The sequence below is a fragment of the Melozone crissalis genome, unplaced genomic scaffold (genome assembly GCF_028551555.1).
Source record: "Melozone crissalis strain CALT ecotype California unplaced genomic scaffold, PUWL_Pcris_2 ptg000014l_1, whole genome shotgun sequence".
Lineage (NCBI taxonomy): Eukaryota > Metazoa > Chordata > Aves > Passeriformes > Passerellidae > Melozone > Melozone crissalis.
Genome location: NW_026535792.1, coordinates 331,774 through 356,003, shown reverse-complemented (window position 1 = coordinate 356,003; position 24,230 = coordinate 331,774). Strand labels below are relative to the sequence as shown.

General features: G+C 65.6%; 4 protein-coding genes across 5 annotated transcripts; all 4 read right to left on the bottom strand.

Annotated features, from left to right (window-relative positions):
* Positions 1–40: 40 nt before the first annotated feature.
* UNC45A (unc-45 myosin chaperone A) lies at positions 41–6,363 on the bottom strand. Its single transcript, XM_054272589.1, has 20 exons — positions 6,293–6,363; positions 5,731–5,889; positions 5,327–5,363; positions 5,058–5,233; positions 4,872–4,964; positions 4,483–4,650; positions 4,123–4,291; positions 3,714–3,884; positions 3,448–3,619; positions 2,975–3,275; positions 2,682–2,776; positions 2,435–2,576; positions 2,131–2,271; positions 1,855–1,982; positions 1,619–1,685; positions 1,339–1,452; positions 1,133–1,248; positions 933–1,050; positions 695–850; positions 41–513 (listed from the first exon to the last, which is right to left on the bottom strand). The coding sequence occupies exons 1-20, from the start codon at positions 6,302–6,304 to the stop codon at positions 253–255; spliced, it is 2,796 nt and encodes a 931-aa protein (XP_054128564.1). The 5' UTR covers positions 6,305–6,363; the 3' UTR covers positions 41–252.
* A 406-nt stretch (positions 6,364–6,769) lies between these two features.
* Positions 6,770–8,974, bottom strand: LOC128935003 (protein shisa-like-1a). The gene is made up of 3 exons (XM_054272976.1): positions 8,905–8,974; positions 7,172–7,385; positions 6,770–6,989 (listed from the first exon to the last, which is right to left on the bottom strand). Exons 1-3 carry the CDS (start codon positions 8,972–8,974, stop codon positions 6,770–6,772), a joined length of 504 nt encoding a protein of 167 aa, XP_054128951.1.
* A 46-nt stretch (positions 8,975–9,020) lies between these two features.
* Positions 9,021–17,122, bottom strand: MAN2A2 (mannosidase alpha class 2A member 2). Of its 2 annotated transcripts, XM_054272537.1 has the most exons (24): positions 16,793–17,122; positions 16,367–16,621; positions 16,118–16,262; positions 15,856–16,027; positions 15,162–15,289; positions 14,889–15,062; positions 14,401–14,587; positions 14,139–14,316; positions 13,794–13,996; positions 13,362–13,544; positions 13,095–13,209; positions 12,856–12,923; positions 12,525–12,690; positions 12,041–12,277; positions 11,822–11,944; positions 11,616–11,730; positions 11,392–11,525; positions 11,143–11,284; positions 10,843–10,956; positions 10,639–10,655; positions 10,470–10,547; positions 9,994–10,188; positions 9,783–9,893; positions 9,021–9,630 (listed from the first exon to the last, which is right to left on the bottom strand). In XM_054272537.1, the coding sequence occupies exons 1-24, from the start codon at positions 16,922–16,924 to the stop codon at positions 9,478–9,480; spliced, it is 3,525 nt and encodes a 1,174-aa protein (XP_054128512.1). In that variant the 5' UTR covers positions 16,925–17,122; the 3' UTR covers positions 9,021–9,477. The 2 variants fall into 2 exon arrangements, with proteins under 2 accessions (XP_054128512.1, XP_054128510.1); XM_054272535.1 differs by lacking the exons at positions 10,470–10,547; positions 10,639–10,655 and having other exon boundaries at positions 10,823–10,956; positions 16,793–17,121.
* A 781-nt stretch (positions 17,123–17,903) lies between these two features.
* FES (FES proto-oncogene, tyrosine kinase) lies at positions 17,904–23,701 on the bottom strand. Its single transcript, XM_054272768.1, has 19 exons — positions 23,630–23,701; positions 22,666–22,911; positions 22,395–22,568; positions 22,230–22,326; positions 21,711–21,894; positions 21,423–21,560; positions 21,194–21,313; positions 20,995–21,117; positions 20,741–20,927; positions 20,582–20,659; positions 20,160–20,369; positions 19,941–20,063; positions 19,685–19,738; positions 19,446–19,564; positions 19,152–19,246; positions 18,937–19,060; positions 18,670–18,827; positions 18,362–18,484; positions 17,904–18,207 (listed from the first exon to the last, which is right to left on the bottom strand). The coding sequence occupies exons 2-19, from the start codon at positions 22,885–22,887 to the stop codon at positions 18,065–18,067; spliced, it is 2,472 nt and encodes an 823-aa protein (XP_054128743.1). The 5' UTR covers positions 22,888–22,911; positions 23,630–23,701; the 3' UTR covers positions 17,904–18,064.
* Positions 23,702–24,230: the final 529 nt, after the last annotated feature.

Sequence of the window (24,230 nt, the reverse complement as noted above, 5' to 3'; positions counted from 1 at the left end):
GTGTTCCCGGGCGGGCCTGGCTCCGCCGCGCCGGGCCCGCCCCGGGTCAGCCCTCCCGGCTAAGGCAGACGGTGGCAAAGGCGGCGGCAAGCCCGGTGCTCCCCTCGCCCCGGGGCAGCGCCCGGGACAGCGTGGCCCCCGCCCCGGGCAGTGCTGAGCCAGCTCCGCGTGCAGCCGGAGCCCAGGGCGGCCCTGGGACAGCGTGTGAGCCTCGGCCTGGGCAGCGTGTGCAGCGTGCGGGACCCGCGGGCCTCAGGCGAGCCCGGGGTTGGGCTTGATGAGCCCGTAAGCCACGGCGTGTGCCAGGCTCTCCTGGGCCGCCTGCGCCACCCGCGGCTTGTCCTTGTCCTTGGCAAGCACAGAGAGGATCTCCAGCATCTCGCTGGCGATGAGCTGCTCGGCCACCTCCCGAGCAGCTGCCATCATGTTCATCACCACCACGGCGCCACGGTGCTGCAGCTCCGCACTGGGGCTCAGCAGCAGGGCCTGCAGGATCTCCAGCCAGTGCACCGTCTGCAGGGGAGTGGGGCCAACATCATCACGGACCCCAGGAGAAGGGTTCCAGCTCCCCCACAGCCCCATCTCAGAGTCGGGCCCAAGACATGACAGGCTGCCCTGGCTTCTGGGGCCAGAGCTCCAGGCCGCCGCGGGGAGGGAATATGGGACACAGGGTGCTGTGTTAGGGTGCACTCACCACCTGGGGAATCCGCTTGCAGATGGGGGGATGCAGGGTAGTCAGCATGGCCAGGGTGCCCGAGGCTGCCCGCCGCAGCTTCTCATCCTCCTCCCCACTGTACAGGACCATCAGCTTCAGCCGGTCGCTGCCCTCAGCCAGGAACATCTCCTGCACCTGCACAGGGGAAAGAGCAGGGATCGGGGGGGTGCGGTGGTCCAGCAGCCCAGCACAGACCCCAGCCCGTCCCGGCCTTCACCTCCTTGCTCATGGCCATGTTGCACATGCACTCAGTTGCGGCTAGCCGGATCAGCTCGTGCTCCTCAAACATGTAGCCCTCGATCATGGGCACAGCGCGCTCTTTCAGGATCTTCTGCCTGGGAGGCAAGCGGGCAGTGAGCGCTCCCTGCCCAGGGTAGCCCCCCAGGGCACAGCCAGCCCCCTCTCCCCCATCCCCACCGCAGCCTCTCGCTGATGCCAGCCAGGTTGGTCAAGGCCATCAGCCCCTCAAAGTTCTCCAGGCCCGTGCGCTGCAGGTGCAGGAGGCTGACCAGGGGCCGCACCACCTCATAGATCTGGGGAGACAGAACACGTGGCGCTGAGTCCATGCCCACTGCTGCTCCCAGCTGAGCCCCTGCCTGGCAGCCCCCAGCCCCAGCACTAACCCGCTCCCCAGGGAACGCCATCTCCGGGTTGGACGTGATGGTGATCTTTGCTAGGGCCTGCGCTGCCTTGGTCTGCCCCACCTCGGTGCCCTCCAGGGACAGTGGGATCAGAGCCTGGGGGCAGAAACAGCAGCCTGTCCTGCAGCCAAGGCCACAGCACCAGGGAAGCCACAGCTTTCCCCAGCCTCGTGTCCAAGGGAGCCAGTGCAGCCCTGCTAAACCACAGAGCGCCAGCACCCCGGCAGTGCAGGGCAGAAGCACAGGGGGTCCCTGCTCTCACCTTGCCTCCTCCCTGAGCAACCACACCACCCCGGTCTTCTGCCTCCTCCACCAGTGCCAGGAACACTCTAGGGACCAAGTGGGACCGGTTGCAGCGCTTGGATCGTCACAGTGGGCCCAGGCTGCACCAGACTCCTGGACATCCTCCCTGCTGTCCAGGAGCTGGCCTTCAGCACAGGCACGCAAGTTCACCAACAGGATGCCGGCAGGCTGGGAACCCGGCTCGCTCCGTCCCACCTGGAGATGAGCTCCCGGCAGGAGCTGGTGAGCACCGGGTTCTCGCTCTTCACCATGCAGGCCAGAGCCGACACCACGCCGGCCGTCAGCAGCTTCCGCACGCGCCGCTTCACGAACTCGGGCTTGTCCTGTGCCACGGGCAGGGCACGCTGGGCTCAGGAGCACCTGCGCAGGTGCCCGGCCCCCCCGCGGGCCTCAAGGACACCGTGTCCGCACTGGGAGCCCAGGCTGTCCCACCACCCACTCCCCTCCTAAGCACAGCCGTGCCCTGCTCACCTTGGGGTGCTGCTCCGGGATGTGCTGCTTGGCATACTTGGCCAGCTCCAGCATCTGCGGGTCCGGCTCCTCGTGGTCATAGCTGTTGGTACAGTTCACCAGCGTGGAGGCAACGGCATAGAGCACACTCCTGTCCTCTGACTGCAGTGACAGTGGGCACCTGTCACACTCACAGCAGGGCGGAGCAGCCAGGACTGGAGCCCACCCAGCCTGTCCCACACACCCCCCCGAGCATGAGCCCCACACCTGCTGCAGTACATTTCCCTGGTGCCAGGGTGCCCATCCCACAGCTCTTGGTATGCACCTTGGCCAGCTGGAACATGGCCTGCATCGCTGCCTTGTCCTCCACAAACTCCTCCTTGACATCTGCATCGAAGGTGAGGTAGGCCAGGCCCTCCACAGCCCAGCGCCGCGTGCCCGCATCGATGGCCTCGTTGCAGAGCCACCTGGAGAGTGCTCCCTGAGCCCGGCTGTGGGGCTGTGCACAGCCCAGCCGCAGGGAGCCCAGCTGAGGGGCACCTTACCCACTCCCCACACCCGGCCCCGCTCACTTGCGGCACTGCTTGGCCAGCTTCATGGTGGATCCCTCGGCAAACTGCTTCATGCTGAAGTCCGTGCCTCCAGCAGATCCCAGCTTGCAGAGTCCCTGCAGCCAGGAACAGAGTGTGGGAGCAGGAATGCATGTAGGCAACCTGATGTGAGTCCTGGACCCACAGCAGCGGGGAGCAGCACTGCGACTGGCGGTGCTGCACCCACAGCCCAGCCAGGGCCCTGCCACACCCTGTGCCAGCTGCTCACCATGAGCAGTCCTGCACCCACAGCCCACCCTGTGCCAGCTGCTCACCACGAGGGCGCGGATGCGGATGCTGTCCCTCTCGCTGTGCTTGTAGATCTCCTTGAGCAGGTTGACGCCGTTGGCCGTGATGAAGGAGGCGCGCTTGGCCTTGTCGGCCGCATGGATCAGCGCCTCCACGGCCACCAGCTGGTGTGCCTCGCAGACGGAGGCGCAGAGGGACAGCACGCTGTCCATGATGCCCTCCAGCTCCAGCACCCTGTTCCCTGCATCTGAGGGACCCTGCAGCAGGCACGACACTGTCTGAATGGCCCGCAGCTTTCCCGGCAGCTCGTGCCCCTCGAACCAGCTCCTTCAGGGAAAGACCACCAGAAAGGGTCAGCATGATCCACCTGCTTCTCCCTGCCCCACCTGCTGAACCTTCCCCACAGCAGGTCCCCGGCCAGCGTTAGCACTGAGGGTGACAGGTGCTGCCAGGCTGCAGGTGACAAAAGCCCCGTCACTCCCAGGACACCCTGGCTCACCTCACATAGTCCTCACACAGACGGTGGAAGTTTTCCCTCTCGGCATCACACTTCAGGTCCTCATACAGTTTGCTCAGCAGAACAGAGGTGCTCATGCGGCTGTTCTCTGTCACGGGCAGGCTGCCCGAGCTGCTGCACACGGTGCTGCCCACCTCCAGGATTTTCTTCAGGCCTGGGAAAGGTCAGTGAAGGGCACGGTGGCATGTGCAGACCTGGGGCAGAGGAGCACAATGCCCCAGCAGGACACTGCTAGCCATTCCACTAACCCTGATCAATCACCCAGAGGCTCAGGCTGTTGTTGGTCTCCTTTGGTGACCTCCTGGGCACCACTTTGATGAGCAGGTTGAGGGCGTTGTCACGGCCATGCGCTGAGGCCCCTTCCAGCACTAGCAGCTCCAGGAGGTGCTTGATCAGCAATTTCAGGTCCTTGGAGGAATCTTCCAAAAAAGACAGTGCCCAGCAGTCAGCACCCTGGGCATGGCCTCACCGCCCCAGGGTACAGCTGGCAGAGATGCTGCCATGACCAGGGGCTTCTGCCTCCTGTTAACCTTGGATCAGAGCCTGGCTTTGCTGCAGGGAGCAGTGACAGGGCAGCAGAAAATAGCCCCACGGCACCTCCTGCACCTACCTGGGGCTCTCCCCGTACAAGAGCCAGCCACGGCAGCCCACACTCACCCAGCACCACTGCATCCTCCTTCCCACGGAAGTCCTTCTGCAGCCCCTCCTTCAGGGAGTCGAACACGACGTGCAGCAGGTTGCAGGCAGCCAGGGACACCTGCTCGTGCTCCACACCCAGCACCGCCGCGAGACGGGGAGCCCCCAGTTCCGCCAGGATGGCCGTGGTCTGCAGGTACAAGCACACCTGTCCCCGGAGCCCTTGGGGAAGCCTTGCCGCTCCCCAGCCCCTTATCAGGATGGTTTCCTCTCACGAGTTCAGGCCTGGCAGGTAACAGCTCGGAGCTCCCCTGTGTCCCTCTGCAGCCTCCCCAGCACGGCTTTCCCCTGGGCCCAGCCCTGGGGTCTGGTGGCACCTACACGAGAGCGGTGGCCGGAGCACAGCCCCACCAGCGTGCGCAGGGCTGCCAGCATCAGGTCAGCCTTGGCCGTGTCCAGCAGCTGCATCAGCAGCCGCACACCGTCACTCTGGAAGATCTTCTCTGCTCCGGCCTCTTCTCGTGCCAGCACGATCAGGTTCTGTGCAGCCTGGGGAAGGAGAGTTCTGTCTGGGTCACAGCAGCACGCTGCACAAGGAACCGACAGCAGCTGCAGGCACCCACTCTCCGCCCCTGTCTTGGGGAGCATTCTGTGGGCAGCAAGCCCAGCCTGCCCAGGCAGCACCACTCAGCCACCACTGCCCAGGAGCAACAATCCTTCCCCCCTCTCCTCCCAGCCACAGCATTGCACCCCACTCCCTGAGCTCAGACTTTCTGCTTCTTCTCCGCATCCTTTTCTTCAAGATCCAGCAAGATCTGGAACATCTGCTCTACTTTGGAGTCCGTGCAGGACATGGCCTTCATCTGCAACAGAGCAGAAAGAGCGGCTCCGTCGTCCCCGCCTTCTCCCGCAGGCACAGCCCCAGCGGGCCGGCAGCCCCAGTGCGCCCCGCTGACCTTCTCGTGCATGCTGCTGCCCAGGGCGCGCAGGGCCTCCTGGAAGGCCTTGTTGCGGGGCTCCAGGCTGAGGCAGCGCTGCAGGTCGCTGACGGCCTGGTCCATGCGGCCCAGCTGCTGCAGCGCCTGGCTGCGGCGGAACAGCGCCTTCACGTCCCGCCCGTCCGCGGCGATGGCTGCGCACAGCGGTCACTCACCGGGCCCCGCGCCTGCCCGGCGCCCCCAGCACGGGCGGCCTGCAGGCTGCTCCCCAGCCCCACCGACTGTACCTTGGGTGGCATCGGCCTCTGCCTTGGAGTAATCCTCCTGTGCACAGACAGGAGAGAAAAATGCCTGAGCGCTGCTGGCACAAGCCGCACGCAGCCCACACTCCTAACTTTGGGGACTGGGGACGGGATGGGAACGGCAGCACTGGAGACAGGGAGCCAGCACAGTGGGACACCCTGTCTTTCCCAGAATACAACCTTCAGAGAGTGTCCAAGGAGCCCTACAGCCCCCCGTGCTTTTCAGGCACTTCTGGTCTACTCAAGCCCCTAAAGTTCCTCGTGTCCACCCCCTTCCCCAGACAAAGATTCCCTGCCAGAGATCAGAGAGACTGTGACTGCTTGGGAACAGCCCCAGCCAGCCGGGCAGGTTCGTGCAGGCCGCGGGGACGCACCCGCCCAGCGCTCACCAGCTTCAGGTAACACGCGGCCCGGTTGCGGTGCAGCACGGCGCGCTCCGCCGGGGCCTCGCTCAGGCTCAGCGCCTCCGTGTAGGCAGCGAGGGCGGCTGCGTGATCCCCCGCCTGGAACAGCGCGTTACCCCGCGCCCGAAGCTGCTCCGCCGTCACCTGCCGAGGGGCACCGGCTGGGACACAGCCCTGGGCCCCGCACGGACCCCGGACAGGGAGCCCCGGGACAGGGAGCCCCGGACAGGGAGCCCGGGACAGGGAGCCCCGGACAGGGATCCCGGGACAGGGATTCCTGGCACAGCGATCCAGAGACCCCCGGGACAGTGACCCCCCTGGGACAGGGACCCCAGGCATAGGGATCCAGGGACTCCCGGGACAGGGAACTCCGGGACAGGGACCCCCGGGACAGGGACCCCCGGGACAGTGACCCCCTCCGGGACAGAGACCCCCGGTACAGGGACCCCCGGGACAGGGACCCCCTGGGACAGGCATCCAGGGATCCCCAGGACAGTGGCCCCCCGGGACAGGGACCCGCCGGCCGGACCCGCCCGGCCCCGCTCACCGGCTCCTCCATCGTGCCGCACCCGTGACGTCACCGCGGATCGCCCGGGGAACCCTGACGCCGCCGCCCTCGTCACGTGACGGGGCGCGCCCGGAGGCGGGCGGGGCCGACGCTGCAGCGCCGCCTCGCGGCCCGGCGGTGCCAGCACCGACCGGCGGCGGCCCCGTGTGTGTCCCCGCGTCCTCCGCACCCTCCCGCCGCCCCGCTCTGAGCCCCAGAGAGCGAGTGTCCCCCGTACCGAGCCCGGAGAGCGAGTGTACCCCGTACTGAACCCGGAGAGCGAGTGTCTCCCGTACAGCCCCTTATTACCCCTGCCGTTCGAGTGTCCCCCCATCCACCCCCCGTGCTGCACCCTGAGGTGCGCGTGTTCCCCCCATCCACCCCCCGGGATGTGAGTGACCCCCCTCCCCTCCCGTCCCGCGGCCCCCCCGGGTGCCAGCCTCCCCTGTGTACCCCCCTGCCGTGCCGTGCCCGCCCTCAGCAGCCCTGGCCGGGCCGGGTCACTCTGGGGGCACCGTGCGGAGCCCGGGTGCGGGCCGGATGCCCCCGCGGGGCTCCCCGGGGCACGCAGCAGCCGCGGGGCAGCAGGCGGTGGAGGCGGCACCGGCGGCTCCGGTAGAAGTGGCAGAGGTCGATGGCCATCAGCACGAGGACGAGGAGCCCATAGAGCCCCACGAAAGGCAGGGCCAGCGGGTTCCTGCGGGGTGGGGCGCTTCAGGGGGGCAGCCGTGACCCTCCCGTGGTACCGGGGAGGGCCAGGCGGGCCCCCGTGGGCTCCGAGGGACGCCACAGCCCCTGCCCCAGCAGCCAGGAGAAGCCGCCGGGGGTGTCCCGAGGGGCCCCATCCTCAGGAGCGCAGCCAGCTGCAGCCCTGCTCACCGCAGCAGACCGGGGCCAGCCAGGCTCGAGAGGTTCACTCCAGTGAGGGCTTCCAGGGCCAGCTGAGAGCAGCAGGACTTGAGAGCGTCCAGGCGGGGCTGGCAGCAGTAGCGGTGCCCGGGCGGGTCCGTCAGCCGCGGGCAGTAGAAGCCGGGGTGAGAGCGGCCATCAGGGCCCACGTAGCCCTCGCAGAGGTGCAGGTTCTGCACCAAGACTGCAGCGGGGAGCGGGGCATTGCAGAGCGCAGGGAACAAGCCCCCACTGCGGGGACATGGAAACTGCGCAGCGCCTGCAGGACAGGCCGCCAGCTCCACACCGTGCTCTGTGCCGCGATGCAGCGGAGCAGGCCTGGGCTGGGCTGGGCTCAGCACTCCCAGGGAGCCTGGCTAACATGGCATGGGGGGCCCAGCTCACCCCTCGGAGGGGGCTACACCCCACGAGGCAGCAGTGGCTGAGCAGAGCTCCCCTGGCACTGCCTTCTGGTGCCACGGCCCTGAGTACGCCGTGACCTCCAGTGCTCACCGAGGCCTCGGCAAGGGCAAACGTGGGCAAGGGCAGTGATGGTGGCAGGGAGGAGGGGAAAACGCCCAGGACAGCAGGTCAGCCCCCAGCCCCCGTGCTGAACCCCTCCCTGTGTCCCCTGTGGGGACAGCACTTAGACCCCACAGAAGTGCGGCAGTGGGAGAAACCCAGCACCACCACACTGGGGCCCCCATCCCCAGTATGGACCACCAGCTCTCCCTGCAGAGCCTCCCAGCACAGACCCCCACCGCTGTCGGGGAGCAACCCTCAGGGGACAAGGCCCCATCAGGGACGGGCTCAGGGAACAGGAGGGGCAGAATGGGGCTGTACCTGTCCCAAGGATGCTGGGCAACAGAGCCGCGGTAAGGAGCAGCTGGAGCAGGTGCCCATCCAGCATCTTCCCGGCCAGCCCTGGGCAGAGGCAGTTGTGGCTCCAGTGGAGGCAGAAACCACAGCCCCTCCTGCTCCCGCCTCCATCGAGCCTCCACCAAGAGCCGCTCAGAGCCATTAGAGCCTCCTGCACTCCCCTGTCCGCAGGGACCGGGCTGGGGGCGGGAGCATCACTAATGAGCTTCTAGGGCCAGGACCAGGATGGCAGGCTCCCTCCCCAGCTGGATGCAGGGCACCCGCTGCCGTGTCCAGGGCCCCAGCTGGGCACCTGGGCCCATCCTGGAGTGTCTGAAAGGGCACTGGACCAGGCCAGGGCACAGGGCAAGCACTGCGAGGTGCTGGGCTTCCAGGGGCCAGACCCATGGGGTGTGGATGTGCTGGGTGTTGCGCAGGAATCGTGGAATCACAGAATCATTTATGTCGGAAAAGACCTCTAAGCTCATCCAGCCCAACCCACCCAAGCCAGAGCTGAGGCAGTGCCACACCCCACCCTGTCCTTCCCAATGCCCTCCCTGCTGGAAGTAAGCAGCCCCAGGGGGCCAGGAAGTGTGGCCTGTGGTTCCCACAGCAACCAGGAGGATGCTCTGGTGACACTGTGTAATTAGCTGCGACTCAGCCACTGCAGCTCCAGCAGAGCAGAGCGCCAGCCTTGCTCTGAAACGGGGCTGAAGGCTCTGGGTTTGGGGGAGGCACTCCCACGCTTCACCCAGGCGTTGCTGTCCGCACCAGGAGGTGACTCCCAGCCCCCTGGCTCCTGCCTGGCACCGGGCACTGCCTGTTCCCAGGCACAGCTGGGCCTGGCCATGCCACCAGCCTCTCACAGGTGCCAGGGGCTCCTGGCTGGCCCCCGCCTGCCTCGGAGTGCTGCCCTGTCTCCCCACAGCGCACCATTCCCGCTCCCCTGAGTGACAGCCACAAACCACACGGACACCAGGGCCCTTGGAAACAGCCTTGTGTTTCCTATGAGCTCCAGGAGAGGTCAGTCCCAAGTCCACAGCACTTCCTCAGGCAGCTGCCCAACACCGCGGGTGCTCCTGGCCTCCCCTTGCTGCCGCGCCAGTCAGGGGGAGCCCTGCCCGGGCCCTGCCCCAGGCACCAGGGTGGCCGCCCTCCTGGGCAGCCTGCCTGTGACAGGGCAGCAGCGTGTGTCCCACCAGCAGCAGCAGAGCCCAGCCTGCAGCCCTCCCCAGCCGCGCTCAGCCACCCGGCACCGTGTCCAGCAACGTCGGCTCCAGCCCCGCCACAGCAGTTCATTCCAAAATCTATCTGAGAACACGGAGCTAATAAATTAGAAAGCGGCAGCACAGCCTCTGCCAGTCTGCTGGCCCCGCTCCACTGCTGCACTGGTGCTGCTCCTGTGCTGTCCAGCCACTGCACTCCTCTCCTGCTTGACACTACCCCAGGCGGATGCGGAACGTGGCGATTTCCATGGGGTCCAGGTGGATGTTGGTGCTGTTGGAGGCTGTGCCCAGCGGGTACATCAGCGTCAATGAGGTGGGCTGCAGGGAGCCCAGCTCCAAGCCCTGGAACAGGCCTCCCAGAGCTAGCTGAGGAGAGAGGAGGAAGTGGGGAGGCCCAGGTGAGGATGTGATGCCTGGGGCAGCACTGTGCCCAGGACAGCCTGACATGTGCCATGGCTGCCACACCAAGCTCCCAGCCCAGCTGGTCCAGAGGAGGTGTGGGGGCAGCCTGGCCCTACCTTGCCCTGGCTGGTGGTGCAGTTGAAGCCCAGGTTCTTGGCCTCCAGGCTGCAGTCGAAGCCTTTGCGGTGCAGGATCAGTGCTGCCTCAGCCGATGGTAGTGAGTCATCCTGCAGGGAGCGGGAGCGTGAGGCACAACACTGGGGACAGCAGGGGCAGCACCCCACCAGAGTCCCACCAGAGTCCCACCATCCCTGGGCCGTGGCTCACCTCTGCCTGCAGCGTCCGCAGGTTGAGGATGTGGAAGTCACAAGGAAGGGTGGTGGCAAGGGGCACGAAGGAGCGCAGGGCTGGCAGGGCTGGCTTCTCCAGTGCCACCGGCATGACCAAGGCCTCAGCATTCTGGTGCACAGAGGTGATGTGGCTCAGCAGGGAGGGGAAGCTGATGGGGCGCTCATCCTGCACCTGCCAAATAGCACACGGGTCAAGTGCGGGCCCAGGAAGGCAGGCAGAGCCCGGGCAAGGCCCAAAGAACGTCCATTCCAGCAGTGCCTCGAGACCGGGCACCTGCCAGCACAGTGCACATGGAGCTGCCCCTGCCCAGGCAGGTCCCCCTGCCCCAGCACCAAACAGGACCCCAGCTAGCTGACGGTCAGGCTACAGACCTGCTACAAGCCTGGCTAGACTAGTGGCTAGCAGCTAGTGCACAAGACAGGGAGAGACAGCAGGGCCAGGCTGGCCATTACCTCAGGGCTGCCAGTCCTGGTGCCAGGGAAGCTCAAGGCTTTAAACATGGAGACCAGTTTGGAAAAGAAGCCGGAGCTCTGGATGGGTGGCACAGCGCACGCATAGAGGGCAGTGAGGGGATTGGACAAGAACACTGTGATTATGAGGGCAACGTGGCTCCACAGGGACAGAGCCCACCGCACGTCCTGCTCTCCCCATGCCCCCTGCTCCAGGCCCCCTGCCCAGTGCCAGCATAATGGGACAAGAGGGGAGAGGACACCGCATCCCATCACGTGTGGCTTTCTGCAAATGCCTCCACCCTGCTCCATCCCAAGGCAGGCTGGGCTCTCAGCCCTGCTGCCCAAGCCAGCACCTTGTTGGCAGCGCTGCGGCGCTCCAGGAGGAGCCGGAACCGGTTGCAGGTACGTTTGTTGTCCTTCAGCCCCTGGCCCAGGCCCCGGTTGTCATCCTGCATGAGGCGCCGGTCCAGGATCACCTCCAGCTGGCCTGTGGAGAGCAAGTCCCTGCAGCCCAGGCTTTACCAGGCGCCAGCCACACCCCACAGCACAGAGCCCCCAGCCACAGCAGGACCAGGGCACCCCGCCCAGCCTGCAGCACCCTCCTCCCCTGCTTCCCTTGGGGAGGACAGCCCCAGCTCCACAGCAGGTCCCCAAGGCACAGAGCCCAGCTTACCGCTGTGGAGGCTGGAGACCCCCAGGGCCTGGGCTGTGAGCAGGGTCAGGCGGCTCTGCATGTCCTGGATGTAGGCCATGGCAGGCATCGGGTAGAAGTTGGCCTGCAGAGGCAGCTTCCGCTGGTACCTGCGGGGCTGGATCTGCCAAGCAACAGAGATCAGTGGCCAGAGGTGGATCCCAGGGTGCCTGGTGCCAGAGCACTGTCTCCCTGTGGGCAGCTGCTGTCCCTCCCCAGCCTGCTGCATACCTGGAAACCATTAAGGTCCGTGAAGAAGGTGTCATCACTCTCAATGTCAGTGCTAAAGCGCAGGGCCAGCTCCTTGTTGATGTGGTCACGGATGTCCACGAGGCAGGACACATCCAGGGAGAGGCCCTCCACCCCTGTGGGTAGGCAGTGAGAGGCTGAGCCTCAAGGGCAGCATGGCCCAGTTCCCTGGGCCAGCAACACCTGGCGCAGCCTCAAGGCCTCACCTGGCACGTTGTACAGCCGCACCACGGTCTGGACATGCTGGTAGTAGCTGGCAACCTCTGAGAAGAGGGGTCCCTCCATCACCCGCACCACTGGGGGGTCCTTGGGAGCGTAGGGCTGGGGAGAGGGATAGCTGTGCTGACGCTGCTGCCTGAGGACAGTCCTACGGGCACAGCTGTCAGCTGCCTTCCACAGGTGGACCCTGTACCTTGGCCTCGCCGTCAGGCAGGAAGAGATAGGCCCCGCTTTTGTCCTTGGACGTCCTGGTGCCATAGACGAGAAATTCGCTGCTGACCCTGTGCGCCTGCTCCTCCCCAGCTGGGCGCAGGCTCTGCAGGTGTGTGTCAGCACAGCAGTAAGAGCATGAAGCAGCCGGATGCACCCCTCCTGTCCTCCACCCCACGCCCTGTCAGAGGCCCACACTCACCTGCAGCAGGCCCGTGCGCCCCAAGAAGCAGGCCTGCAGGTGCTGGTTCTCCAGGCAGAAGTCATCAGCAGCAGCTGGGAAGATGTGCAGGGGCAGAGCCTCGGGCTTGTGCACGGGCACGTCCCGGCCATGCAGGTACAGGCGCGTGGAGGACCTTGGCGTGACGTGGCCGTCCGAGGCCTTGTGCAGCTGCAGCACACGCAGCCCCAGTGCAGGCAGGCGGGCCAGGACAGACACCTGCAGGCAGCATGGGGACCTGAGCCAGCCCCCACCTCTAGGAACGACTGGGGGTCAGTGGGGCAAAGACCCTGCTCAGCCCTGCAGGGCTGCTGCTGAGGAGGGACACGCATGGGGACCCGGACATTTGGCGGCTGTGGGATCTCGTGTTGTGGGGCAGGGACGGAGCAGGGCTGCCGCTGTGTCCTGGCAGCGTGCAGGATGGGAGGCTGGTACAGATGGGCTGTGGGTGTGGGGCACCCCATACCTGGTAGACATTGGGCACCGCATCTGTGGCAGAGTTCCACACTGCACTGAGCTGGGAGGGCAGGGGCTGCCCCTCCTCGGAGAGCACACGCACGTGCAGGGAGTCCACCAGCACTGGCACCACACTCAGGCGCTCCTGCTCCAGCGGGTTGAACACCACCAGGAACCTGTGTGGGGTAACACAGGGCTGGCATCCCAGCCTCACAGCATCCCAGATGTCCCATGCCCCACACTAACTACAGATCCACTGCACCTACCCACAGCTTCACAGGTACTCCCTCACTGCCTCCCCACAGCCCCATAAGTCCCCAGAGCAAGGCAGGAGGCCCTACCGAGGTGAGGTGCCCAGTTTGACCACTGTCCTCTCTGGGAGAGAGTCCTGGCTGGAGCGTGTCTCATCCTGGGGAGGAGTAGTAAAGAGTTGGAGTGTGCCCCATGCCCCTGCCAGTTGGGCCCAAGGACATGGGCACAATCTGGGGCTCTCTTCCTGGCCTCTGCAGCACCGAGTTGCTTCTGGGGGCATGGGGACAGTGTGCCAGAGTGCAGGGAGGCAGGGGCTGGCGCTGCTTACCATGCCAAGGAACGGCGCAGCTGGGTCGTGGCGGTACATGTCTTTGTCCCCCAGCACAAGGTAGTGCGCAGCATTGATGATGACGCGCTTGAGGTTGGTGAGGGATTGGAGCAGCCTAGGCAGAGGCAGAGTGAGCCACACTCTACATCTCCCTGTGAGAGGGAGAACCTCCCCACAGCATCCCCACACCTAGCCGTTCTCCCGGCCCTGAGCCCACCAGCCCCACTCTGAGACAGGCCCTGAGGGCGCCCTGGCCCCCACACGCACCGGACTCCGTAGTCCACGGCCACAGCCTCCTTGGCAGTGCCAGCGATGGCATCGTGGTGCTGGAAGAGGCCCAGGTTGCGGCGGGCGTTGGTCAGCAGGGCGTAGTCAGAGAGTGGGTACCTGCCATCGGCACCGGCACGGCGGGCGTGGGCGAGTGCCAGGCTGTACAGGATCTCGGCCCCCCTGCACAGGGACAGAGTCACTGAGTGTCCCTGGTGCTGCAATACCACGGGGGCTGGCCTGGGAGGGGGGTGGCAAAGGCACACACTGTCCTGGGACTGGGTGAGGGTTTGGCACTCTGTGCACCAGCGCAGTGTGTTGGCAGCTGGCGCAGACCAGGGACTGTTGAGCTCCCAGATACTGCCTGGCTACCCCTCACCCGGGCCCCCCACACGCCCCCTGTGCCCCGTGGACCAGCCCACTGCCCCTCACCGGAGGTGGGCCTCCAGCACCCGGTCCAGGCTCTTGTAGAACGGCCGGGAGGTGAAGTATCCTGTCCAGTAGTGATCCTCTCGGTCCGCATAGGAGAAGAAATCCCCACTCAGAACTGGGAACCCAGGTGGCCTCATCCCTGGCACGATGCCCACTTTCTTGTACAGGGCATCAAAGTAGTCAGAGAGCGTGCCAAACTGTGCCTGCAAGACAGCATGTGCAGCCCTGAGCTGGGGCTCCTGCAGTGGGGGCTCTTATCACCCCTCACAGGACTGTTCACCCCTCCAGCTGTGCTCTGCCGTGGCCTCCTGCTGCCCCCAGCTGCACAGAGCTCTCCACACATACCTGGACATGGAGGTCGGGCCGAGAGTTGAGGAAGTCAAAGATGCGCTGGTAGTTGAGGAACTGGGCGTCCCACTCCTGCGGCTTGTCGTAGCGGAAGTCATCTCCCAGGGGCACCAGCAGCACCTTGCTGCGGTACAGCTTGGACTTCTTGCGGTACTGGTCCAGCAGCAGCTGGGCTCTGTGTGGGGGCCAGGGCATGAGGCTGGCCCCTGGTGGCCCACTAGGCTGGGACTGGCGTGCCCCCCGCCCCTGCCGTACTCACCGCTCTGCCACGTTGGCATCAGTGATGGCGCGGGGAGGCACCTTCCAGGGACAGTTGATCCGGCCCCCAGGCAAGCGCTTGAAGTCAAACTGGCAGCAGATCTTGGGGTCTGGGCCACAGGTGTGAGGCACATCATAGCTGTAGAAGGGCATCATGTGGCAGAGGATGTCCGTGCTCGTGTCTGGATCTGTGGGACCAAGGACAGGTGAGCACCAGCCAGGGCTCTCCCTTGCCTGTCCCTGAGCAGGGGGGCCCAAAGACAGCGGTCTGACAAGGCAGGCCTCGGAGCTCAGAGGGCACAGCAGTCTCCCCCAGTGTGTTGCTGGACTTGGGGGCAGGTGGAAAGTCACCCTGACGCCGTCCCACAGGGCAGAGACATCACCTCCCAGTGCTCGGCTCATGTGCACAGAAAAGCAGCTGGCAGCCATTCTCTGCTGCCGCCTGCCCCACAGGGCCCCCTCTGCAGTCCCCTCCCGGCAGCCCCTCACCCCACGTCTGTCTCCACATGAACTCCAGGTTCTGGGTGGCAGCAAAGTGCTTCTTGATGGCATAGTGCACGCGCTGGATGAGCATGGCCGTCAGGTTGGAGCGCTTCAGCAGGTAGGGCATGGTGGAGCTGTACCCAAAGGGGTCTACGGCCCAGCCTGACCGTGGCGTCACACCTGGGGGCACAGAGACCTGTCAGCCCCATGCTGGGCCAGCAGCACCTCGCGTGAGGAGGGTCCTGGCAGGCCCCCAGCCACCATCTGCCCGGCTCTCACCAATGTTCTTCTCCAGCCACTGGTGCCCCTCGATCAGCTGGTCAATCATGGCGAAGTAGTGGGAATTAGCCTCATCAGCCATCACCCAGCCGCCCGTCACCATCTCCAGCTGCCCATTGCCCACCAGCCTGCCAGGGGGACACCCAAGATATGACCAGAGCCCTGTGTGAGCCACATGTCCATTGCAGAGTCCTGCCCTGAGCCACCTACAGTCTACATGCAGCCCCCACAGCCACCACTGCCATTCCCCCTTTGTCATGCTGTCCCCACACAGAGAGTCATCCCTCCACAGCCCAATGCCAACGACAGCCCACTCTCCCTCCACTGCGTCCTCCATCCCCGATGCTCTCAGGGCAAGGGGCAGACAAGGGGACCCTGTCTCACCACACAAACCTGCTCTCCAGGTCTCCCACCCTTCCATGGGTGCCCTGGGCCTTGCACACAAGTTCCCCAGCCCAATCAGCACAGGGAGGGGCCCAGGGCAAGACGTGTCTCTCCCACCTCTCCCTCCACAAGGCAGTGGCTCTGACATCTGATGGCACTGGGAGGCTGCTGACAGTTTGAGGGCACCCCGTGCTGAGCAGTGCAGGGCCCACGGCAGCCTTCCAGTCCCCTGAGCTGCTCCCTCACACACGCTCTGCTCTCAGCCTGCCTGGGAGCTAGGTGGGCACTGGGGCCAGGGGGGCAGCCCTACCTGCGCACAGCAGCCCGCTTCTGGGCACTGATGTTGTCCCACCACTTGGAAAAAAAGGAGATCTCAGACCAGATGAAGCGCCGGCGTGGGTCCTCCTGCATCTTCAGCACCATGCTGTTGAGGATGTGCTGTGTCTGGTCGTAGTAGTACTTGTCAAAAGTCTTGATCCAGCCTGGCAGCACAGGTGGGGGTCACTGTGGAGGCCCAGGGTCCCTGCCAGCACTGCTCTCTAGCAGGAGCTGGGCCAGCCCCTGCCTCTCACCTGGGTCATTGTGGGAGTGTGGCACCACAAACACCTGTAGGGGCTCTGTGTCCCATTCGTTGGGCTCGTAGGTGATGTCGAAGCCCTGCTTCCAGACACCACCGTCCTGGTTGTCAAAGGGCAGCAGGGAGTACACAGCCAGCATCTGTGGGTAGGAGACAGTGCTGTGGCCCTGAAAGAGTAGAGCTAGGACTCCATGGATGCCAGGTATGGACTCCTCATATGCTAGCAGAGCCACCAGACACTCACCTGCAGGTCCGGGCTTTGTCCTTTGCCCCCTAGAGCAAACTGGCAGTCTTGTGGGGAGACAGAGAGGAAACTTGGGCGATTCTCCGGGGGGAGCACCCAGGAGCCATTCAGGGGGTGCTGGGGCAATGCCGGCTGCCCCTCTGCATGGGCTGTCAGCTCCAGCACCGAGTCCTTAATGTGGCTGATGATCTCATGGTTCTCCTCCAGCAGCTGCTCCAGCTGCTCGATGCGGTTCTGTAGCACCGAGATCTGGCTCTGGGGCACAGTGAGGGGCAAGAGGTCACCCACAGCTGTGGGGAGGCAGTCTTGGCCCTGGCACCTTAATGCCCAGAGACCAGGGCCGGCTTCTCATTAATTTCCCTGGCTGAATGTCCCTGTTTGCCATCCCAGGGCCCCTCTCACTCACCCCAGACCCTCCAAACTCACCCTGGGGAAATTGCCCCCACTCTGGTGTCGTGTAGGGTCATGCTGTACCCGGTCCAGCATCAAGTAGAGGGAGAAGACGGCCACGCAGAAGATGGCAGCTCCACACACTGTCACCTGCTTCTTCAGCTTCATCCCGAAGGGATGCAGGGACTCACCTGCGCCGGCACCGGGGGAGAGCCAGGCCGGACAGCGCAGCCCCGCTCCGCGGCCTCCTGCCTCCTCCTCCAAGAGCCCTCACCGCGTCCTACTTGGCTTAATCCGATGCTGGATATTTATATCCGCAGATGGGGCCGGGGCCGGAGAGGCCGCGCGGCCCCGCCGGGCCGGGCAGCGCCCGGGCCCGCCGCGCTGAGGCCCCGCGGCGACGGCCCGGGCCGGGAGAGGCCGGGCCAGCACCGACCGTGTCACCGCCGCCACCCCGTCCGCGCCCCGGGCGGCTCCGCAGCCCGGCCCAGGCCCTCACATCGCCCGCCGGGGCCCGCCGGGATGGGCCAGGCCAGGCCAGGCCCCGCCTCGCGCTCCGCCCGCTGCGCCGGCCCGCGGGGGCGGCACCGAACCGACCGGCACGGCCCGGCACAGCCCGGCCCGCGGGGGCGGCACCGAACCGACCGGCACGGCCCGGCACGGCCCGGCCCGCGGGGGGGGCACCGAACCGACCGGCACCGAACCGGCCGGGCCACGCGGGGGCGGCACTGAACGGACCGGCATGGCCCGGCCCGGCCCGCGGGAGCAGTCGACCCCAACCCCGCAGCCGAGTTCAGATGCCGGTGCCCTCCCGGTACCCTGTCCCGGTGTGCCCCATCCCGGTAGCCTGTCTTTGATCCCTGTCCCGGTGCCCTGACCGAGGGTCCCGTTCCAGCCCTCTGTCCCAGTGCCCTGTCTCAGTACTCCCCCACGCCATTCCTGTCTAAGTGGACCCCACTCTGGTAACTTCATTTAGGTACCCCGTGCTGGTGCACCGTGTGCCCTGGCACAGGGACCCGTCTTGGTGCACCATTACAGTGTCTCATCCCAGCGCCACGTCCCAGTGCAGTACAAGTCCGTGTCCCCTCTCAGCTCCTAGAAGCACAGCTGCAGAGCTCGTGTGTTTATTGTACAAGACGAAGCCGGGCAGGAGCTGTGGCTGCCATATCCCACCCTGAGGTATGCAGGAGCCCCTGCCCTGGGGCTCAAGCACCACACAGCCACCCCTCAGTACCCACAGCCCAGACAGGGCTCTGCTGTGTCCCCAGCAGTGCCGTGGGATGGATCCAGGGCCCCTGGTGCTCCCTGTCACCGCTGCCTCTTGCGGATGGCGACGAGGTCCTGGTGGATGGTGCAGAAGTTGGGCCGCTTGTGGGGGTCATACTCCCAGCAGCGCTGCATCAGCTGGTACACCTCCTCAGGGCACTGCTCGGGAGGGTCCAGCCGCAAACCTGGGCAACAGGGACGGGGACGTGGATCACCGGCCCCTCACACCCCACATCCCACTGTGGGATGTGTCCGGCCCATCCCACAGGCACAGCCCCACAGTGCTGGACCCACAGTTCATGGTGGCTCTCAGGAGCCAGCCCCAGCCGTGTCCCCTACCATGCTCCACTGCCTCCCGTGTCTGCTGGTTGCTGAGGTTGGCATAGGGGACAGCACCCAGGCTGAAGGCTTCCCACAGCAGGATGCCAAAGCTCCAGACATCACTCTCTGAGCTGTATCGGCCTGGGGACATGGGGCAGGATAAATGCTGTTGGCAGGGGACACGTGTGTCACCACTGCCCAGCCATGCCCGTCCTCCTGACGGCTGAGTTGCTGAGGGTCTCTGCCTCCCTCCCCAGGACCAAGTGTGTGGGAGTGGGATAGTGCCAGCTGCGGGGTGCCAGGCCATGCCTGGCTCCATCCTGTACCATAATTGAGTGCTTCAGGGGCCGTCCACTTGACAGGGATTTGCTTCATTCCCCCTGTGGCGGCGTAGATGCCATCCTCCTCCTCCCGTGACATCCCAAAATCACTGATCTTCAGGGTGTTCCTCTCCGTCACCAGGCAGTTGCGAGCAGCCAGGTCCCTGAGACAGCCCCAGGCAATCAGCCGTGTGCCCAGCTGTCCCTGGGGCTCCACCTGGCACGGGATGGGGTGGTGAGGATCCCAGGGCTCCCCGTCCTGCCAGGGCCTACCTGTGGATGCAGTGCTTGCTCTCCAGGTACTCCATGCCGGCGGCAGCATTCTCTGTCATCTTGACCAGCTCCTTCACGCGGAGGTGGGGACCCTCACTGCGCAGGAAGGTCAGGAAGTCCCCCCCTGTGCCCAGATTGCAGAGGTGGTGGGTGCCAGGCAGCGCTGGCAGCTCACCCAGGCGCGGGTGTGTGGGAGCGCGGGGACGGGCGCTCACCCTGCACCAGCTCCATGACGATGTAAATGGGCTGTTTCTGCGTGCAGACACCGATGAGCCGCACGATGTTGGGGTGCCTGTACTGCTTGAGAATCCTGTGGGGACAAGGATGGCACTGTGAGTGTAGGGGGGCCTGGCTGCTCTGGGCACAAGCCACCCGCTGCCATCGCCAGGGCACTCTGCCCAGCCGGCCTGGGCACACAGCCCTCAGCACGAGGGTGCTGCAGTCCCAGCACTGTCCAACAGCTCCGAGAGTGGACAGATGTGACAGGAGAAGCCCAAAGCCACACGGACCTGGCTTCCTGCAGGAACTTGGCCTTGAGCTCAGGTGGAAGGGTTTCCCGGCAGGATTTCACAGCAACTGGGGAGTTGTCAGCACGCAGGCGTCCGCTGAACACTTCCCCAAAGTTACCCTTCCGAGACACAGGTGCACCAGGCTCAGCTCACCGTGCGGCCCAAGGCAACCCTTGTCCTCCTGCAGACCTGTGAGGACAGCCCTGCCCTCCTGCAGACCCCACAGCACCCCATCTCACCCGACCAATGCGCTCCCCCAGCAGCACGTCCTCGTGGTTCAGCACCCATTTGTCCTGCAGCAAACAGACACCCGTGAGCTGCCCCTGGCCCACAGACCCCTGCAGGCCCCCCTCAAGCAGAGCCCAGGTCCAGGTTCCCCTGTCTACCTGGAGAAGCATGCCTGTGGCCCTCAGCCCAGCCATCAAGAGGAGAAAGGGCCAGGCAGAGCTGCCCCTGCCCAGGGGGCCCCATCCTCCTCCCCACTGCCCGTCTCACCCTGGGCACAGCCCTGGCCAGGACGATGCCACTCTTGCGGGTGATGGGCTGCTGGCTCTGCAGGAGGTTCTGGATCAGCAGCGGAATGGTGGGGAAGCTGTCACCCTCCAGCCGAAACATGTTCTGCAGGGAGGGAGGCCAGGAGGTTGTGATGGGCAGGAACCCGTGCCTGGCCACGCAAGGCCACCCCAGCCATCCCCCCTGCTCGTGGTCACTCACTCCCACAGCCTGGATGATGAAGTGCCGGGGCTGCCCATCCCACAGCACGCTGAGCACGAACTCCTGCTTGCCCTGGCTCTCCCGCACCAGGAAGTCCCCAGGGCAGGTCAGCAGCTCCTGCACCTCCGAACGCGGGATGGCCCCGTGGTACCAGACCTGCTGGCACAGTGGCTTCTGCACGTCTGGGATGAGGGGCACGGGGGGTGGCAGCTGGAAGAAGACAAGGTGAGCCCAGCCATGCACACTCCTGACTTGTGCCAGAGGCGGGGCAGCAGGAGTGTCTGGAAGCTGTGCCCAGGGCAGGTGGGAGCAGAATCTGGAGGAGCTGAAGCAAGGGAGGCTGTGTGGCCAGCAAGGAGAGGACAGGCTCATCAAGGCAGCTGGGCAGAGAGCAGGGTGGCGGGAGGCACGCCGGGACTCACCGAGTACTTTGGGCTGAAGATCCCCGTGATGTGGTTCTTGAGGGTCTCCAGCGCGCTGGCCCCGCTCCGCTCCTGCTCCTGGAAGGAGGCACGGGCTGTGCACCAGCTGTGCAGCCCATCCCTGCAGCTCCCGGAGCGCAGGCGGCGAGGCCGACTCACCGTGGAGGAGACGGACTGCCGGTCCTCTGGCAGAGGCAGGGCAGGCAGGGGCTCCCTGGCGCCCAGCTCTGCCAGCTTGCTGGCCAGCAGGTCCCGCTGCGCCCGCAGCTTGGCCTGGGCGCACAGGCAGCCCTCGAGCTGCTGCCGCGCCTCGTGCAGCCCCTGCCGCCTGCCCAACAGGTGCACCCTGGCGACGGGAGGGCACAGTCAGCACCCGCTGCCCGGGCCCCTCGCCCCCCTCTGCTGCACCTCACCGCTCCCCGGGGCTCCGGCCCTGCTCCTCGTCGTGGATCTCTGCCTTCAGCTCCTGCATCTGCTGCTCCTTGATGCTCACGGCCTCTGTGGCGGCCACCAACTCCTCCTCAACCGATGTCAGGCTGCAAGAGATGTGTGCCGACAGCGGGCTTGGCCCCTGCCCCTCACCTGCCCCTGCCCACGGCTAGCCCCACTCACCAGTGCTGGACACTTTCAAGGGTCAGCTCATTCAACTGCAGCTCCCCCGGCACCAGGTTTTCTGTGTCCTCCAGCAGGCTCTCATCAAAGGACACAGCTGGTGGCATCTCAGATTCGTACCTGTGGGCACCGGGACAGCTGTGCCTCCACTTGCCCCGTGCTGGCCGCTGCCAGCCAGAGGCAGCAGGGCCGTACCCAGCAGAGAGGCTGCGGCTGCGTGGAGCCATACTGGTGGCTCTGGATGAAGCTGCTGTACTCAGTGGCAGGGTCGATGGCCTGGATGGCACTGGCAATCTCCTGGTGAATGGCCAAAAGATCCTCCTGTACCAGGCTGCTGATGCTGCAGTACTCGCTGAGGATCTCCTTTCTGCGGGAGCACTGCTGGTTCTGGGGGGCCGTGGGCATGCCCAGGGGGCGGGAGTGGGGTGCAGGGTGGCAGCAGGGCACAGGATGGGCAGTGCAGCGCAGGGTGGGCAGCGGGGCACGGGATGGGCAGCGGGGCAGGCAGGGCTCTTACAGGACGAGGACCATCTCCTGCTGCAGACCGTAGAGGGATTGATGCAGGCTGGGCAGCACCCGCTGGTAGTGGTGCTGGTGGTGCAGCGCGGCCGCCTGCACAGCCAGCACATACTGATTGTGGAGGGCATGGAGCTTCCAGAGGCTGCGCACATACTTCTCCTTTGCCTTGTCGCGCTCCTTGTCTGTGGAGAGAGGCTGTGGAAAACCCCAACCACCAGCACACCACCTGCCCCAACGGCGGGGCAGGGGTCACAGGGCAGGCAGAGGGACCGAGCCTGGGGTGGTCACACTGTGACACAGAGATGCCCCTGACCCGCAGCGTGGTGTCTCAAGGCCCCCAGGCTTCTGCCTGGCTTCCTGGAGGCCAGGCTGCGCTCTCCTCTATGCTGCCCAACCCCAGAACTCCCACCCGCTCCAGGCTGGGCTGTAGTTTTCACGGAGTGCAGGGTGCTCCAGCCATCCCTGACCCATAAGGGAAGCTGGGAGGTCACGCAGGGGACAGGGGCCAGGTTGGCACCTTTGCTGGCCTCCTGGTACTTGCGCTTGGCCTGGGCGCTGTCACGGGCCAGGCTGCGGTACTGTGCCTTCAGCTTCTCCATCTCCTGCTGCGTCGTCTGGAGAGGGACACGGTCAGGGAGCGGGTCCAGCACATTCCCCTGTTCCCCTGCTGGCTCCAACGTACCCGGCTGTAGTCCTGGCTGAGCTGCTGCCACTGCTCGCTGAAGGCTCTGCGCAGCTGCTGCTTGTCGCGGATGAGCAGGCTCAGCTTGGCCAGCGGCCCCGCTGCCAGCTCCTCCGCGTGCCGCCGCAGAATCTGGCTCAGCGTCTCCGTCCGGCTCACCAGCACCCACCAGGACTGCAGGAAAGGGAGTCGGGGATGGCGTGGAGATGGCATCCTCCAGCAGCACCTCTCGGGCTCTGCAGGGCGCAGTCCCGCTCTGAGGCATCCCTACCTTCTCGATGTGACCACCGTGGTTGCCATGGAGCTGCCAAGTGCTCTCCTGCTTTTCCAGCTGGGAGAACATGTGGTGCAGCATCCCTGCGTACTCGCGGTCACTCTTGGCCCGCTGTGACATCCACTTCCTCATCAGCTCCAGGAGGCGCAGCTCCCCATCCTGCAGCCGCAGCAGCGCGCTGTGCCCCTGCAGGCACCACAGCTCCGGCCCGAAGCCCATGGCACCGCTGTGCAGCCAGGGGGGCTGTGGGGCACCGGGACAGCCTGAGCCACAGCTGCCACCCTGCGCTGCCTGCGCCAGCGGCCGGGGGCCTTTGCATTTCACACCCTCCCACCCCATCATCCGGTCTGTGCAGCAGAGATGGCCCTCCCCACCCACTGCAAACAGCCCTGCAAAGCCTATTCAAAGCAGCAGGATGAGTGCTCCAAGCTCTGTGGGAGCTGGGGCCTGTGGGGATGGTGCTGGGAAGGAGGAAGTGTGGAGCCATGGACAGCAGTGTCACCTCTGCCATGCACAGACTGCTCCCCAAGGGCAGCACGGCCGTACCCCCCGCCCCTGGCAGCACCAGCCCCTCCTCTCTGGCAGTTGCAGTCCTGTCCTGCCCTTTCCCACCCCTATGCCCACGGTGTGGGAGCTCCCTGGGGCTGGGGCACTGGTGGGAAGCCAGCAGAAGCTGAGGAGGGTGCTGGGCCGCAGAGAAAGGTGCAGAACCTGGATATGTTCCAGCATGCAGGACGCCAGTAAGGCCACTGGGAGTCAAACTGATTCCAGTGGCAGTCCCTGGGTGCCCTGCTCTGAAACAAGAGTGCAACAGGAGCAGCAGAGTGCTGGGGCACCTCCCTGTGCAGCGCAGGATGTCTCCTGGCACAGCCCTTGACCTCACCAAGACCTACCCCCCAGCCTTTCAAAGGAGTCCCCATCTCTGCTAGTACCTCACCAGGGCACAGTGCTTCCGACCTACATTTGGTGTTGGGTCTTCGTTCTGAGGCTGCTGCTGGCGTCCTGCTGGGGCCGGGGCTGACGTGGTCTGGGCCCGGCGCAGCTCCGGCTCCTGGGGAGGAACAGGAAACCCAGTGCTGACCATACAGCCATTGCGAGATTTCCTGCGCTTCCTGCCCTCCCTGCCAGTCCCCACGCCAGCAGCCAGCACACGGTTCTGCTGCAGCTAGGCAGTTCCCAGCCCCACCACACCTCCCAGCTGCCTCCCACCGGGGCCTGACACCAGCAGGTCCAGCCCTGTAACCAGGGCCTCTGCTGCTCCTGTGGAGCCTTCGCTCAGCGCCAGTCCCACCCAGCAAAGCCCCTCAGCTGTGCCTGGTCCTGCCTGGCTCCCAGCCCCAGTCCTTGTCCCTGTGTCTCCAAGAGACTGCAGGACCTGGGGGGTCCTGAGGACTCTGCGTAGCCCCACTGAACTGTGGCCACCCTGTCACCATCCCCAAGCCTGGCCCTTGTGACAGGGAAGGGCTGCAGGACACAGCACCCGCTGACGGACACGCAGAGTGCCATGCCCCAGCCCTTGCTGCCAGCCTGCGTCCACAGAGCCAGGACCACACCGGGCACCT